This window comes from Tenrec ecaudatus, chromosome 15, assembly GCF_050624435.1.
Source record: "Tenrec ecaudatus isolate mTenEca1 chromosome 15, mTenEca1.hap1, whole genome shotgun sequence".
NCBI lineage: Eukaryota > Metazoa > Chordata > Mammalia > Afrosoricida > Tenrecidae > Tenrec > Tenrec ecaudatus.
In genome coordinates this window covers 59,022,546-59,041,286 of record NC_134544.1, presented here as the reverse complement: position 1 = coordinate 59,041,286, position 18,741 = coordinate 59,022,546, and the positions used below count along the sequence as shown (strand labels likewise).

General features: G+C 41.2%; 1 protein-coding gene across 1 annotated transcript in view; it reads right to left on the bottom strand.

Annotated features, from left to right (window-relative positions):
• The window catches only part of SMCHD1 (structural maintenance of chromosomes flexible hinge domain containing 1), a 131,269-nt gene extending 114,993 nt beyond the window's left edge, over positions 1-16,276 (bottom strand). Inside the window, exons 1-3 of the mRNA XM_075533163.1 lie at positions 15,758-16,276; positions 1,227-1,302; positions 406-567 (exon numbers count right to left, since the gene is read on the bottom strand). Of these exons, the coding sequence (XP_075389278.1) occupies positions 406-567; positions 1,227-1,302; positions 15,758-15,940 (421 nt within the window). The 5' untranslated portion in view covers positions 15,941-16,276. The remainder of the gene's footprint in view (positions 1-405; positions 568-1,226; positions 1,303-15,757) is intronic.
• Positions 16,277-18,741: the final 2,465 nt, after the last annotated feature.

The window sequence follows — 18,741 nt, the reverse complement described above, 5'->3', positions numbered from 1 at the left end:
CCACAAAAGCTGCATTAAAAATGTGCTGGAAAGTTTGGCTTATGCTGGAGTATGTACAGTAAATATATAAGGTAAACATGTTCTCCATTTGAGAAAAGCTCATAGGGCTTCGGGAAGAATAAACAGGAGATGAAAAGACATGCAGGCATGAGACCCTTTATGAGTGGGACAAGAAACAACGCTAGTGTAAGTTTAGCTGTAAAGTTACTTTTACTCTGAAAGTGACACTTATTTTTACTCTGAAAAGTAACACAACAAGACTGGGGTAAGAAAAATGCTGCTAAGTGGACACAAAGTTCTCATGAAGGAGAATTTACGAAAAGTTAAGGAATGAAGCAGGAGAGTAGGGGAAAGAAGAATAAACATTTATCACAATTAATACATTAATATGGATGGAATACTTACGCAAAGGATTTTGCCCTTCACTTGCATAATATTCATACATGCCACTTTTAACCAGTGTGTCATAGTGAGGTAGAAAGTCAATCCGCTCTTTTGTAGCTGATAGTAGTAACTGATTGACTGACTGTAGCAAGTACAGAGTGACTCCATCTTTAACAATTTCATCTGCAATCAAGAAGTAAATTTCTAAGTGCCAGGCTAGTATCAGAAACTTACAAACAATTTTGGAAATTGTACCTAAGAAATATTTTTAATGACAGTAAAGGCAAATCTCAGAACAATGGAGTTGCCTACAAAATCTGTTGTGTTTTGCTAATGATATAATGGAACAGGCCCAAACATATGCATTCATCTGAAACACTCAATTCTTAATAACTAAAACTATTACAACAAATCAGATGAGGATTAAGAATAGCGTGCGTTAACATGAATGAAGAAGACTGATTAAATTAAACAGAAATGAGGCATGAAAAACTAGCAGATCTTTGTAATAAGTAGATTGGCAGGGAGATTGGAGGAGAAAGAACCTGATTAAGTTTAGAGAATTCATTCTTTTATGACTCAAACAAAAGATTTATGCTAGGTTTCATCTTCTGTAGATGATATATAAATGATAAAATAGCTAATATAACCAATATAATTTCCCCCATAATCTCACCTGAAATACATGAACTTTGAACAATGTGCAGTTTCTTCCTCCAACCCAACAATCAAGTAACCAAAATCATCAATAGTTTAAACATAGATGTGTAATAATTACTACCCTACCATGTACTAGGGCTAATTAAAATATGGGTGTGAACTTAATAACACTGTTTACTTACCAAAATTATCACAATTAATTTCTTTCCTACTTGTTGTTGTAATAACAAACTTCTCTTCTGGTGAAATGCCAAGTGTCTATTCAAAAATAAGAGAAATAAAATCAATTGCCATGCAAGGGAGATAAAGTCACTACTTATATTTACAAGAATATAAAAACACAGATACTGTATTATCATCTTACTATAGTATTCCTTTGAAATATTTATAGCATAAATCTATATGATCTTTTGTTTAATTTGCTTTTTTCTGATACTACAGGGGGCTTCAGAAAGTTCCTGAAAAAATCCCACTTCTACTCTTTTATTGCCATTTTTCATAAACTCTTTGAAGCCCCCTTTGCATTTACCACTTCTGTAGGACTATGACTGTAAGTAGGGGGTTTCAACATTCAGCAGAGGGGCCCTGGCACATAGAGTTAAGTGCACAACTACTTCACGGCAAGTTAACCATTCAAATCCACTCCACTGCTCTGTGGGAGGAAGTGACCTCTCCCTTGGTTAATTACAGCCTCGAAAAATCATTTGGGGGCAGGTTCTACACTGACACATGGGGTTGTTATGGATTGGAATACACTGATGCCAATACTCATGAGTTAAGTCCACTCCTACAAAAGGCAAGCCATTATGTTATTTAATGTCAACATAACCCAAAACCAAACCACCCCACCGATTCCAACTTATAGCGACCCAAGGTTTCCAAGGCTGTAAATCTCGACAGGAGTCGAAAGCTTCATCACTCTTTTGAAGCAGTTGCCTTGTGGGTTTAACTGCCCAACTTTAGGTTAGCAGCCCAACACCTACCCCACAGCACCACACAGTTCCTTTCATGCCAATATAGACATAAATTATTTGGAGAAAAGCATTAATAGTACATTTATTGCTTATATAGGTTAATATTTAAATATATAAAAATAAAATGAAATTATTAGAAGGGAGGTCAGCATTTTATAACACTGAGGTATAAATAGCTATGCTTCACCAGATACTTAAAGAATCTTTATTTATTACAACCACTTCTAAAAGGCCAACTTAAAAAAGTTAAGGCAAATTATGCACTCCACGGTAAGCTGTAGTAAAAGACATACGGTTATTACCCTTAATAGACAAAATGCCTTCATAATGATCAGTAAAATCAGCAGAAAAATATGATCAACAAAAGAAAACACATGAATTACATAACATAAATAACATGAAAAAAAGTTAAATTTAAGGTCCCTGGGTAGCACAAGTTGTACTTATCTATTAACCAAAAGGTTGATGGTTCAAGCCCACCAGCCTTGCCATGTGCTTCTGTAAAGCTTAAATCATTTCCATCAAGTTGATTCCAACTCATTGATGGCATAGGAGTAAGTAAAACTCCTTCATAAGGTTTCCAAGACAGTAATCCTAACAGAAGCACCCAAACACTCAAACACTGTGTAACCAGGGGTCCTTCTTTGAAGATTAGCTAAAGAAAACCCTTTGTAACAGCTCTCTGTTACAAACAGATGGGGTCTAAGTTACCATCACACACGAAAAAACAAAAGTCAAGAGAACAGAGATTCTTTCACTTAAAAAGGGTTAATAAAAGCTATCAATACTAACAAAAAATTAATCTCCCTTATGACCAATTTTAAAGACTTCAATTTTTAATATTTACTATTTTTTACTTTCTTTTTAATTCAGGGTTTTGTTTTGTCTAGTTGTTAGTTTTTTGTTTGTTCAATCGCTTGCTTCATGTTTGTGTTTTGTATGACTTTCTGTACATATTTATAGAGATGGTAACTGGATTGATAATCACATAGGGACATGGCAGGAAAGGATTGTGGGAAAATAGGGAGCTAGTGATAATGGATATGAAGAAAAAAATGTTCTGAAACTGATTGTCGTGATGACTATACAAATATTAAAATAAATCTGTAATGATGCATAAACATCCAGGTAAAGTTAGACTAGTCCAGGGGTAGGCACAGTTTTGATCTGAAGTAAAACTGAAAATTGCTAAAGAGTATTCTTTAGATAATAGTGGTTTCATTTGTATGTAAAACTGCATTTGTCGTTCTCGAATTTTTTAAATTGTGGTAATGGATTGGATAGGCTCTTCTATCTCAAAATTGCCAATCCTTGCACTAGACCAGCAGTTGTCAACCTGTGGGTTGCGACCCCTTTGGGAGTCAAATCCCTTTCACAGGAGTCGCCTAAGACCAATAGTCTTAGGAACCGAGATACAGCTCCTCTATCCGTCTCCAGGAGGGTCCACCCACATACAAGTCCCCTGCGTGAAGACTGTTATCCATGCTACACCATGCTTCAAGACAAAATTTCATTTATTTGTAATTAGAAAACATATTTCATAATATATATTTACAAATTGTTTTGTGATTAATCACTATGCTTTATGTTCAATTTGTAACAATGAAAACATCCTGCATATCAGATATTTACATTATAATTCATAACAGTAGCAAAATTAGTTATGAAGTAGCAATGAAAAATAATGTTATGGTTGGGGGGTCACCACAACATGAGGAACCTATATTAAAGGGTCGCAGCACGAGGAGAGTTGAGAATCACTGCATTAGACCCCAGTTTTCCAAATTTGTCTGATTATTAGAATCACCTAGGGATATGGTAAAAACACAGATCCCTGAGCTACATTTGGAACCTAATGAATCAGAATCTCTAGGGGAGAAGGCAGGGATCTCAATAATCAGCCAAGTTTGGAAACTTAGGATCTAGACTAGCCTCATTTTTTGAAGACAAGTTAAAAACCTAGTCCAATAACATGTTAACCTTGAAGAAGACAAAAAACTTTTGTCATTAAACATTGGAGAGCAACTGCTTACCCTGAACACCAACAAAGGGAAATAATAAAGCATTATACTGTTTCATTACACCAACTGTATTTCAATATAGCCAAATAGCTGTAGTTGATGAGGCAGTGTTTATCAATGGATGAACCACTCCTCAATCAAAACCTTATTATGGACAGATCCAGCTGAAACCACTTTAATCTCATTTCAATTGTAAAATTGCTAAGAGTTGTTGAAACATGCAGATATCATACATATCTGAAGTGATATTATCTGGAGTACCAGTACAACCCATAATGTATCCTTTGCCTTCCCCACTATTAAGTTGTGGCTAAATCTAATTATGAGTCCAAACTGACTCCATGGCAATGAGTTTGATTTTCTGGCTTGAACTCTTAGTCATTAAAGATAAATGGCAGTTTGAAGCAGTGCTTCTTAACCTTCCTAATGCTGTGACCTCATGTTATGGTGATCCCCCAACCATAAAATTTTAGTTGCTACTTCCTAATTGTAATTTAGCTACTGTTATGGATCAGGCAAACCCTATGAAAGAATCATCTGACCCCCCAAAGGGGTCGTGACCCACAGGCTGAGAACCGCTGGTTTACAGGATCTATAGAGTTAGAACAAGTTAAAACACAACATAAAGGAGTATAGATAAATCCAAGTTATAGGATATTTAAAGAAAAATCTATATCATTTCTTCAACAAGTCAGTATCAGAGAAAACTGCAAATAGGGACTACCAATCTAAAAACAATTTAATTCTTATGACATGGCCCTGCTTGATGTTCGACCAAGTGTTGTAAAGCAACTAGATGGTGCTCAGCTATCAGAAAGAATAGTGTCTGGGAAGGAGGGGGTAAAGAGAAGCTGATATTCAAAAAGGAAGAAATGTTTTGAAACTAATTATGGTAGCAACTGCACAATACTTAATGTGACTGGACTATGGAATGATATGAGAGCTGTATTAGCTCCCAGTAAAAATGGTTTTGAAAAAATAAATATAAAATAGGAGGTCTGTGGTCTTAAAAGCTTATTTTCAAACAAGTAGTCATCAAAGTGAGGCATCTACAAAATCTATATGGAAGAAGCACACCAGCCTGTATGAACTAAGGATTGTAAATAATATAATCTAAACCCAAAGAGGAAATGGTATCAGAGCTTGAATTGTAAACACCTGGTTTGCAGAAGGTTATGGATGACAAGAGCCCAAAAGAGTGCAAACATGGATGCAATCTCTGGTGAATCCCCTCCAATCATAGTTGGGGGTGTGAACAGTCTTGTGCTTAGACAGGGCTATTTACAATCCATTTTAAAGTGCATCATGGCAGACAATGTTAGGTCAAAACGTAGATCTTATCATTTGATCTCATCTTTGACGGATAATCCTACCACCAATGTCATATTTTCCAACTACTGATCACTTTTGTTTCCAACTGCCCTATTCTAATCATTAGTAATTATAAATGTACCTGTGTTGCATATTTGATCAATTTCAGATTTTAAAAAGTAAAAATCTTATATTTCTTCATCTTTTACAAGAATGAATGGTGTATAATTTTGAGTACCATATATAATTGAGTATACGCTGACTCAAATATCAGCCAAGGCACCTAATTTTACCACAAAAACTGTATTATAAATGTGCTGAAAAACTTGGCTTATACTCTAATATATACGGTAAGTCCTATGAAGTGGTCTTTCTTTAAGGATTGTCAGTATTATCCTACCACAGACAGCACCGGACTTCAGGATAGACCTTAAAATATTCTTTATGACGATCGATGACAGCATTCTTCTTCACTGTATCATTCCCAGCCCAGTGTTGTTATTCTTGGAACCTGCCACCTAGTCAGTCCAGACACACAGGAATCCTAGTACAACAAAGGAAACGCTGTTTGAACCTGCGCCATCCTCACGATTGTTATGTTGCAGCCACTCAATCCACCTCAGTGAGGATCGGTCTTCCTTTTTCACTGACTTTGTACTTGACCAAATAAGATGTCCTTTTAAGAGATTGGTCTTCTCTGATAACACATCCAAAGAATATCCTCACTCCTAAAGGGTATTCTGGCAGTATTTCATCCAAGTTGTTTCTTCATCTGACAATTCGTGGCACTTTAAGTATACTTTGCCAGTACCATAATTCAAAAGCATCGATTCTTCTCTAATCTCCCTTACTCATTTTCCAGTTTACACAGGCATGAGATTAAAAATGCCAATGTACATTTTGGTCCACAAAGTGATGACATCTTTGCTCCTTAACACTTTAAAAGAGCTCTTATTCTGATATCCCTGCTGAGAGCAGCCAATGCACAGAAAGGACCATATGGCCAGTCCCACTACAAGACAAGGCATCCTTCACTAACCCAGAGCCCTACAGGGGACAACACTGGTGGCACACTATGGGAACTGTGCCCCACCTGACCCCACCACACTGAGGCAAAACAATAAGGGTGTGCAACAGAACAGAAAGGGGAGCAGAGCAGAGAAGTCCCGAGGGAATACCAAAAATAGACTTTGGGGCAAGTGGGTGGCATCCTATCAGACTCCACCAGAAAATGCTCCTAGAGGTCAACAAACAGACCTTGAACTATTTACAAGCTTTTCTTTTTGTTGTTGTTGTTGTTGCTTTGTTTTGCTCCGTCTTGTTTTTGTGCATATTATTATCTCTGCAGGTCTAGCCCGATAAGATAGGCGGGGTAAACAATCTGGAGAAAACAACAGGACCAATGGTTCAGGGGAGACATGGGAGAGGGGAAGCTGGGGAAAAGGAAGTGGTGTTAACAAACCCAGGGGCAAGGGAACAACAAGTGATTCAAAATCAGTGGCGAGGTGGGTGTAAGAGGCCTGGTAGAGCTTGATCATTGGCAATGTAACTGAGAGGAATTACTGAAACCCAAATGAAGGCTAGGCATGATAGTGGGACAAGAGGAAAGTAAAAGGAAATAGAGGAAAGAACTACGAGGCAAAGGGCATTTATAGAGGTTTAAATATAGGCATGTACATATATAAATATATATGATGGCAGGGAAATACATCTATGTACATATATTTATAGGTTTAGTATTAAGGTAGCAGATGGACATTGGGCCTCCATTCAAGAACTCCCTCAGTACAACACTTTGTTCTATTAAACTGGCATTCCATGATGCTCACCTTCCGGACCAATCGTTGAAGACAAAGCAGGTACATAAGCAAATATGGAGAAGAAAGCTGATGGTGCCTGAATATCAAAAGATATAGCATCTGAGGTCTTAAAGGCTTGAAGATAAACAAGCGACGAAGCCCACATGAAAGAAGCACCCAGCCTGTGTGACCACGAGGTGTGGATGTGATCACGCACCAGGCAACAATGAACAAAAATTCATATAATTGTGAATGAGAGGAAGTACAGATTGGGGCCCCAAAGCCCATCTGTAGGCAACTGGACATCCCCTTACAGAAGGGTCGTGGGGAGGAGACAAGCGAATCAGGGTGTAGTATAGCAACGATGAAACATACAACTTTCCTCTAGTTCTTTAACGCCCCCCCCCCCACCACCACTATCATGATCCCAATTCTATCTAACAAATCCAGCTAGACCGGAGGATGCACAATGATACAGAAAAGAACTAGAAACAAAGGGAATCCAGGACAGATAAACCTCTCAGGATCAATAATGAGAGTAGTGATACCAGGAAGGAAAGGGGAAGGTGGGATCAAAAGGAGGAACCTATCACAAGGGTCTACATATAACCCCTTCCCTGGGGGATGGACAACAGAAAAGTGGGTGAACGGAGACATCAGACAGTGCAAGACATGATTAATAATTTTTATCACGAGTTAATGAGGAACGGATACCAAGGGCTCAAGCAGAAAGCAAATGTTTTGAGAATGATGATGGCAACAAATGTACAAATGTGCTTGACACAATGGATGGATGTATGGCTTGTACTACAAGTTGTTCAAGCCCCCAATAAAGTGCTTTAAAAAAAACCAAACAAACCAATAAAAGAGTGGTACTCAGATTTTCCCAATGCAATGTCATTTAATTTCTTAACTGCTGCTTCCACGAGCATTGATTGTTAATCCAAGAAAAAATACACTGGGATAGTATTTCAATCTTTTGTTTATCCTGATGTTGTCTTGTCTATTGGTCCAGTTGTGAGGATTTTTGTTTTCTTTATTCATCAATAAGTGCTCCATGTCCTCCTTACTTCCAGCAAACAAGGTTGTGTTATCTGCATTTCACAAACTGCTAAAGAGCCTTGCTTCAATTCTGATGCCTCGATCATCTTCATACAGTCTAGCTTCTCATATGTGCTCAGCATACAGATTGAGTATATATGGTGGAAAGATACAACCCTGATACATACCGTTCTGGATTTTAAAACAGGCACTACCTCTTGGTCTATGCACAAGTTTCTTATGGGTATACAATAAATGTTCTTGAAGTCTCATTCTTTCCAGTGTTATCCACAGTTATGATCCACACCTTCAAATGTCTATGCATAGTAAATTAATATGCAAGTTAACAACTTTTTCATATTCTCTATTTTCAGCCTAGATCCATCATATGCCAAGTAATGAAATCCTTCATTCCTCATCCTCTTCTGAACTTGGCTTGAATTTCTGGCAACTCCCTGTGGGAACACTGCTGCAACCATTACTGAATGATCTTCAGCAAAATTTTACTTGCATGTAATGTTAATGATACTATTAAATAATTTCTACATTCAGTGGGCTCACTGTTCTTTGGAATTGACACGAATGTGGACCTCTTCCTGTCAGCTAGCCAGGCATGCTGTCTCTTTACCAAATTCTTGGTAAAGAATAATGAGTGCTTCTAATGTTGCATAATATAGTTGAAACATTTCAATTGGTATTCCGTCAATTCCTGGAACCTTGGTTTTTGTGACTGTCTTCCATGCAGCTTGAACTCCTTCCTTCAGTAGCATGGGTACTTGATCATATGCTACCTCTTGAAATTGTGGAGGATCAGTAGATTTGGCAATGGGCTGTTAGCCACAGGTTAGCAGTTCAAAACCAACCATTTCAAGGGAAATAGCTAAGGTTTTCTACTCCTATAAAGATGAACAGTTCTATTCTGTACTTTAGGGTGCCTCTGAGTTGGAATCCACTCGAAAGCATTAAGTATAATTGTATAGTGAAATAGTGGAATGTTAACTAGTACTTTCTGATACAGTAACACTGTATTCCTTCTATTCTAGTTTCTTTCTTTTTTAAAACATAATTTTATTAAGGGCTTTTACAGCTCTTCTAACATTCCCTGCACCAATTGTTTGTTTTATTCTATTTTCTCTTGATGCATTTTGTTACAAAATCTTTCACTATTCCAACACCACCATGCTAGCTAGAATTTTGCATTCTTCGGGTATGATGTCTGTCCTTGATGCCACCCTACAACTCTTCTGGTCTCCAACTGGACACTTTAGTGCTCAGTGAGTCATATCTATTTTGGAGATGGTCTATAAATTCTGTGGGATATACTCAATGTTATATTGTGATTCTAGTGATCTTTAATATTTTCAGCTTCAACTTGAGCTTGCATATGAGCAATGAATGAGATCTGTTCCACATTAGGCCCCTGGCCTTGTTTCACCTGATACTGATCTTTTCCATGCCTCTTATCCACAGATATAATCAATTGGATTCCTATATATTACATTTGGTGAGGTCCATGTATGTAGTCTCTATTTATGTTGTTAAAAATGGTATTTGCAATGATGCTTTTGATCTTACAAAATTCTAACATGTGATCTTCAGCTGTATTTTATTACCAAGACCATATTTTCTAACTACAAATCCTTCCTCTATTGATAATTTTTGTGTTCCAATCATTAATAAGGATCAATGCATCTTAACTGCATGGATGAACAATTTCAGACTAAAGAAGTTAGTGAATTTCTTCAATTTCTCTATCACTGGCTTTGGTAATTGGTGCATAAATTAAAATAATAAATCAAATAGAATAAACTGGTGTTCCTTATATAAATATAGATATTGTCTGATCACAGCATTCTATTTCAAAATACACCTTGAAACTTTTTATTTATTTTATATATATATTTATAAAGATAGTTCGATATACATAACACAAGAAATGAACTATTAAATTATATACAGATATATATATATATATATATATATAAATAAACAAGAAATGAACAGTTAAATTATAAAGCAATACAAATGGCTCAGTGCGACTCATTCCCGTGAGAGAATTGTGAGACACTGGCAGTTCTTCAAGTCTTGAGGGCCGCCAGGTAGGAAACTTTTTTTTTTTTACACGTTTTATTAGGGGCTCATACAACTCTTATCACAGTCCATACATATACATACATCAATTGTATAAAGCACATCTGTACATTCTTTGCCCTAATCATTTTCTTTTCTTTCTTTCTTTTCCCTTTTCTTTTTTTACATTTTATTAGGGACTCATACAACTCTTATCACAATCCATACACATACATACATCAATTGTATAAAGCACATCCATACATTCCCCGCCCCAATCATTTTCAAAGCATTTGCTCTCCACTTAAGCCCTTTGCATCAGGTCCTCTTTTTACCCCCCTCCCTCCCCGCTCCCCCCTCCCTCATGTGCCCTTTGTAATTTATACATCATTATTTTGTCATATCTAGCTCTATCCGGAGTCTCCCTTCCCCCCCCTTCTCTGTCGTCCCTCTCCCAGGGAGGAGATCACAAGTGGATCCCTGTAATCAGTTCCCCCTTTCCAACCCACTCACCCTACGCTCTCCCAGCATCGCCCCTCACACCCTTGGTCCTGAAGGTATCATCCACCCTGGATTCCCTGTGCCTCCAGCCCTCATATGTACCAGTGTACAACCTCTGCCCTATCCAGCCCTGCAAGGTAGAATTCGGATCATGGTAGTTTGGGGGAGGAAGCATCCAGGATCTGGGGGAAAGCTGTGCTCTTCGTCGGCACTACCTTGCACCCTGACTGACCCATCTCCTCTCCTAAGCCCCTCTATGAGGGGATCTCCAGTGGCCGACTCTTGGGCCTTGGGTCTCCACTCTGCACTTCCCCCTTCATCCAATGTGGTATATATATAAATATATATATATATATACACATACACACACATTCTTTTTTTTTTTTTGCATGATGCCTTATACCTGGTCCCTTTGACACCTCGTGATCGCACTGGCTGGTGTGCTTCTTCCATGTGGACTTTTTTGCTTCTGAGCTAGATGGCCGCTTGTTTATCTTCAAGCCTTTAAGACCCCAGACACTATCTCTTTTGATAGCCGGGCACCATCCGCTTTCTTCGCCACATTTGCTTATGCACCCATTTGTCTTCAGCGATCCTATCATGGAGGTGTGCAGTCAATGATATGATTTTTTGTTCTTTGATGCCTGCTAACTGATCCCTTTGGGATCACTCGCTCACTCAGGCTGGTGTGTTCTTCCATGTGGGCTTTGTTGCTTCTGAGCTAGATGGCCGCTTGTTTATCTTCAAGCCTTTAAGACCCCAGTCACTATCTCTTTTGATAGGCGGGCACCATCAGCTTTCTTCACCACATTTACTTGTTCACCCACTTTGACTTCAGCAGTTGTGTCGGGAGAGTGAGCATCAGAGTACCAATTTAATAAACGAAAGTATTCATGCATTGAGGGAATGCTTGAGTAGAGGCCCAAGGTCCTTCCGCCACCTTAATATTAAACCTATAAATGTAGATAATTAGATCTATTTCCCCATCCTCATATATATGTTTGCATGTACACGTCTTTGTCTAGACCTCCATAAATGTTCCTTGACTCCCAGCTCCTTCCTCCCTCTCCCTTGACTTTCCTCCTGCCCCACCACCATGCTGCGTCCCCACCTGGGCTACAGCTATACCTCTTCTCTACGCAACCTTACCCTTGATCGTTCCCCATCAGGCATGTCACTCCCCCCTCACTACCATTTTGGGTCCCATGTTGTTCCCTTGTCCCTGTGTTTATTAACACCACTTCCTTACCCTCCTCCCCCTCCCCAACCCAGAAGGTAGGAAACTTTTTAAAATGAAAAATGTAATGCCAATGCTCTTCAATTTGTCAGTACCAGCATAGTAAATCATGTAACTCACCAATCCAAAATTGCTAACACCATTTCAGCTAAATAGACTTTTTGCATTTCACCCACATTTCATATAAATTAAATGATTTGCTCTTCTAAAGACTTTACCCCCCAAAAAATAAATGACAAGCTACAAAACTAGGAGAATATCTTCAGAAACCATACATCCAATAAAAATCTATTAACCCAGATATTCTAAAACAAGAAACAAATAACCTAACAAAGAGACAAAGAACTTAAATAGATATTTCAACAAACAGGACATTCAAATGTCACTCTATACAATGAAAAAGATCCTCTACATCATTAAGGAGCAGATAACTGAAAAAAACAGAAAGGGAAAATATTTCACTCCTACTAAGATGGCTAAAAGAAACAAAACAAACCAGAAAAGAACAAATGGTAATAATGTGTGGAAACTGGAAACATGGTCAAAGTGCAAAATGATACATCTTTGTGGAAAAGTGTAGCAGTTCCTCAAAAAAAAAAAATAATAACCTATCCTACCAACCAACATCAACTCACTGCCATCTAGCCAATTCCAAGCCTAGAGGACAGACTAGAACTGTTCACTAGGGTTCCCAAGGACACAGGACAGGGGAAGGGGGGGGGGGGAACAGGAGTGCCAACAAACAAGCCCAAGGGAACAAGTGATCTAAAATCGATGGCGAGGAGGGCATAGGATGCCTGGTGGGGCTTGATCAAGGGCAATGTAGCCAAGAGGGACTACTGAAACCCAAATGAAGGCCAAACATGATAGCAGGGCAAGAGGAAAGAGCAGGAAATAGAGGAAAGAACTAGAAGGCAAAGTATATTATAGAGGTATAAATACAGGCACGTACATATGTAAATATATTTATATATAATAGGGAAATAGATTTATGTACATATATTTATATCTTAGGTATTAAGGTAACAGATGGACATTGGACTCGAGTACTCCCTAACATAAGAACACTTTGTTCTAATAACCTGGCATTCCGTGACCCTCACCTTTCCACAAATGTGGTGCAGAAAGCTGATGGGGCCTGGCTATCAAAAGTAGCCATCTAGCCGAGAAGCAACAAAGTCCACATCAAAGAAGCACACCGACCTGTGTGATTATGAGCTGTCAATGGGATCGGGTATCAGTCATCAAAGACCCAGAACAAAAAATCATATCAATGTGAATGGGGCGGGGGGTGCGGAGCAGAGAACCAAAGCCCATCTGTAGACAGTTGGACACCCCCTAACAGAAGGGTCACAAGGAAGAGACAAGCTAGTCAGGGTGCAGTATAGCAACAGTGAAACATATAACTTTCCTCTAGTTCTTTATGATTCCTCCCAACACTATCATGACCCCAATTCTACCTTACAAATAAGGCTAGACCAGAGCATGTACACTGGGACAGATAGGAGCTAGAAACACAGGGAATCCACGACAGATAAACATTTCAGGATCAATAATGAGAGTAGTGATACCAGGAGGATAAGGGGTATGTGGGGGGTGGGGGGGGAAAGAAAGGGAGAATTGCTCACAAGGAATTACGTATAACCCCCTCTCAGGAGGATGGACAACAGAAAAGTGGGTGAGGGGAGACATCGGTCAGTATAAGACATGAAAAAATAACTTATAAAGTATCAAGAGTTCATGAGGGAGGGAGGGAGGGTGGGGGGAGAGAGGGGATAAAAATGAGGAGCTGATACCAAAGGCTCAAGCAGAAAGAAAATGTTTTGAAAATGATGATGGCAACAAAGTATGTATGGATTGTGATAAGAGCAGTACGAGCCCCCAATAAAATGATTTTTAAAAGACATTATGCTGAGTGGTATATGCTGATCACAAAAAGACAAATATTGTACTGACTTCCCTAATAATGCACTGAGACCATCATTTATTCATAGCTACCAAAGAAAGAAGGAAAAGGGACTTGTTGTTTAATCAGCATTGAGTGTAAGGTGATGAAAAATCCACAGTGATTAAGAGCAAAAGGCTAGGTAGCTGACTATTTCTGTTTACAGTTGTACCTGTAAAAAGGATGAATTAGCAATTGTTATGAGATTTATTTCCTCCTCCTCCAACAACAACAAAAAGATCATATGCTGAAGACAACCAAACATCTCATGGGGTTTGGATCCTTGGTTTTAGAGACATGGGGTCATGGTTTCAAGGGATAATCCAGTTCATTGGTCTAATATCAGGTGTTTAGTGTTCCTATTCTACCTCCTAGTTTGGTGCATAATGTTTGTGATCTTAAATGTTTGAAGTAGCCCATCTCTATGTGCTCTGAACCAGAGAGGAAGAAGTCAGGCAGGGATTGCGCAAAGGAAACTGAAAGTGTAGTTAATTGCCTCCAGGAACAAGAAGCTGCTTGGAGACACTGACTACGGGTGAAAATTTTAGTCAAAGATTCTGTAAAGAAATCCTGATCAGAGGTGGGGAAATTCAGAACAGAATTCCAAATTCTCATAGTTTGCAGACTTTCTAGAGCCAGATGAGCCCCTGGAACTATTGCCCGGAGATAATCTTTAAACCTTCAACCAAAAATGTCTTCTGAAGTCTTCTTACTGAAGCCGCAAGACAATTTAGCTTAATTAGTAAATAATGTCTACCTTGGACACTGTGTTCTTTTAAGCATGATCTACATGGAATCAATGTGACAAGAGTGAATGGTTACATAGGAATGGCTGCACAACTTGAAAAATGTAATCATTGTCACTCCGTTGTACAGGTAGAAATTGCTGGACTGGTGCAAGTTCTGCTGTGTATGTTTTCAACAATAACAAAAATAAGCTTCAAAGGATTTATAAACATTAAAAACGAATTTTATTGAGATGAAATGACTTACCTATAAAATGCAGAACAAAAAGAAAGCGTCTAATTATTTCTTTAAAATACATGGGAATCTGCTACATACAGGTTCAAGAATGAACTTGAGAGTTGATGCGTTTTTCTCTTTACTCATTTACCTAGTCTAATTCGCATGTTTAAATACCAGGCTCAGTTTTAGACACTGGAAACACCGCTGCACGCACAATAACAACTTTTATTAAATGAATGTTACTTTTCATCATTTCACCATCTGCACGGAAATGCGTCTCTAACCTACTTATACAGTGGGCATGGGCTTTCTTCAGTGTTCCACGGTGAACATTCTAACTCTTGCCTCGAGGATTAGGGTTCACAAAACAAGCACAGCCTCACCTGGGTCGCAAACTTGGGCAAGTGAGGTCACTCCGGAAGGACCCTGGCTCGCACAACCGAGCTCTATCACAGCATTGTTTAATAAAACGAACAAACCGGTGTCACTGAGGCACCACTAACCAGCACCCCACTCACAAACACAGGCTTCAAATACCCGAGGCAGACCCAGGCGGTTTGCCCACCGGAAGATGAACTTGCACAGGCCAGCTAGCAAAAGGGGGCGGCAAGACTTAAATGCGCAAGCACCGAGCGGAGCAGCTCCGCGCGGGTCCGGCCCGAGGCTGCCTGCCGCCCGCCCGGTTGCGGGCCTGGTGAGAAGCCCAGGTTCGGCTCGGGCCGGAGCCGGGCCTCGGCACCAGCCCCCGCCCCCGGCTGACAGGTTTATTGGCCTCAGTCAGCCGCGTGGGCTTCTCGTCAGCGCCCCGGCCACCTCCCCGCGCGTCCCGCCGTCGCCCCGATCCTTACCTGACACACGCGCGCGCGGAACCCGGAGTAGTCCGCGCTCTCAGCGATCTGCAGCGCGCGCTCCCCGGGCTCCGACTCCTTCTCGCGCCGGTCAAACAAATACAAGGTCTTGCAGCCGTCGCCCCCGTCGTCCGCCCCGGCCCTCGTCGAGGGCCCCTCGGGCGCGCCGCCCGCCGCTGCCATATTGGGGCGCAAGAGAAAAGCGCGTAGTGCGGCTGCCGGCTGCCGCGCTCGGAGCCCAGGCACGGGCCCAGCACGGCGCCCCCCGCACCAGCGCCCGCAGCGGCTCCAGGCCTCGGCCTGCCCGGACGCAGCTCCCGCCTCGGTGGCGGCGGCCCGGCGGCGGCGCGAGGATCACCCGGGAACCGATTCAAACGCGCTGCGGGCCGAGCGCGCGTCACTTCCGCTGCCCGCCGCTGCAGAAGGCACGAGGACGCGCGGCGCGCTCCTCCCGAGCTGAGGCCCGCCGCTGCCCACCCGAGCTCGCCACGGGCCCCGCCGCTGGACCACCTCCGGCCGGGCGCTGTGTCGCAAAAGGAAGAGCAACGCGCTGCGACGCCGAGGGGGCGGGGCGACCGCTGTGGCGCGCGGCGGCCGGGGGCGGGGCTTCGCGGAGGGGGCGGGAAGCGCGGGGCCGCCGGACGCCTGCGCTTCTGGGGGGAGCCCGCCTCCGCAGAGGTGCCCAGGAAGGTGACACCTTTCTTTCGGCCTAGACTAGAGGTGGCTGCTGCTGTCCGCCTCTCCCTGCCCTCAACCGAACCACCCTTGACTCGCGCCTTTAGCTGCCAGCCGTGGAGCTGTGGCCGCCGTCCCGTCGTCCCGTCCACCGCGGCCCAGGCGCTTGGACGCGGCGGAGGCGGCGTCAGGCCCTCGGGCTTCGCGTGGGCAGTGTCCCCACCGCGAGCACGTGCGCCCGTCTCTGCTTCGTGACCTAATTCCCCGTGGGCGCAAAGCAAAATTGGTCTGAGCACACGTCCGACTCGGGGCAGGGCCTCGCTGCGGCCCTCCGACTGCCCTGTTAAACGAGGAAGGAGCGGACCTTCCATATCTTTGCACCACCACCACCGAAGCCAAGCAGTTACGATTAGTTAGCTAATGTATGCAAAACATCATACACTGTCAGCAAAAAGGCTTTCTTCATCATTGTCCAGGATTAAACTTACTGGATACTCTTATTCTGCGTAAAACCCTAACTCGGCAACAAATAATGTCATTCTTGTTAGACAAGATTCCGTTATCTACCCTCCAATTCTTCATCATATTTAGTGACTAGCTTGACTTTGTTTTTGTTTTTAGTTGCCGTAGAGTCGATTCTGATTCATAGTAACTGCATGTGGTCACCTTCACGGGAGCAGATGGCCAGAACTTTTCTCCGATACCGGTTTTGAACTGCCAACCTTTATAACCCTTGCAACCCATTGCCGTCAAGTCAATTCAGGGTCACAGCAATTCAATAGGACAAAGTACAACCTCATACTTTTCAAGACTGTAATCTTCACAGAAGCATTTTTTCCCCTCAGAGTGGTTGTTGGGATCTAACTGAACACTCTAATTAACTGCTGAGCACTTTAAGCGCTGTGCTTAACCACTGCCAAGGCTCCCTGCCAACCTTGGTAAGGACAGGTAAATTCAGCAGGTCAAGGTAGCAGACTGGTGAATTTTATGACTCTCCAAAAGTAGATGAAATTTATATATTCTATATTACTAGATTTGCCATAAGCATCAAGATTGGTTAAATGGATAAACTTGTATTAAAGGTAGGCAAATATTTTCACTAAAGTGTAAAAGCGTGTGGCAGTGTTTGGAGAATATGAATAGCATGGCTAGAAGAGGGGCGAATGGAGCAGTAGTAGGTGGTCAGAGAAGATAACATTGAAAAGGAGTGGGTTGTGATCACGTGACATTCGTGTTCCTAAAGAGGATAGGAGCAAGAGGGAAACCAAGGGATGCCCTGTTCCTATGGGATTGCTCTTGTTTTATCTTTCAGATTTATGTGATAGTTTTTTATATAAGTGATTTAAGGATAGCACAAATTGCTTTTCTTATTCTTTGTTTCTGAGATGAATTACTTTTCTATTTCAGAAAGCAGGGACTAGAGGAAGAGGCTCATTGTCCGGCAATTTCTCCTTTCTCTGTAATACCAGTTAGTGTAAATGCATGGGTATAAATACAGATCATGTATATCTAAGAGATTTGAAGAGAATTATTAAGGAGAGAGTCGAAATGCTATCAGAGATGTGCACTACAACATATAGGCAACTCTTGGCCAAAACAAAACATTGGTGGTTCATTGGTTCTTACCCTTTATGCAGGAGATCCAGACTCAATTTCCTGATAAAACACCTCATGAATAGCCACATGCAGCCACCTCCCATCTGAACATGAGGCTTGTATGTTGCTATGATTCTGAGCAGGTAGCAGCAGTGCGTTCAGACTAAGCTGGAGCTGGAAAAAAGGCTTCGTGATCTATTTCCCAAATATCAACCGAGAATCATGATGATCCTCTCCCTAACTACTCAGGACCAGGCAGCATTTCCTTCCACAGTGCATGAGATGGTCATGAACCAGGGGCTAATCCATAGCAACCCACAACCTTGGTGGAACCTTTGATGTGTATCTCTTGTTGAGAGTTTCAGTTTGAATCAGTCTCACAACATGATGTCGCAGTCAGAAACCATCTCAGGACCATTGGGCATTCAGTCACTTTTTTTCTCAGAGGGAAACACTATTTAAATAAATTCTCCAAGGAAAAATAAGGTGTTCTTTGAATGTTATCACATGTAAACAAATGAAATGTTGAAAATAACACAGGCTTTATTGCACAATAATTTATCTATAGCTGACTCTCAATTTTTATTTTCATTCGCTGCCTAACAAACCACCTCAACCCTAAGCAGTTGACATTAGGAGCCATTTATTTGCTCAGAGTTGTGCAATTTTGACTGAGTTCAGTGAGGTTGTTCTGTTAATTTTTCTTGAGATCA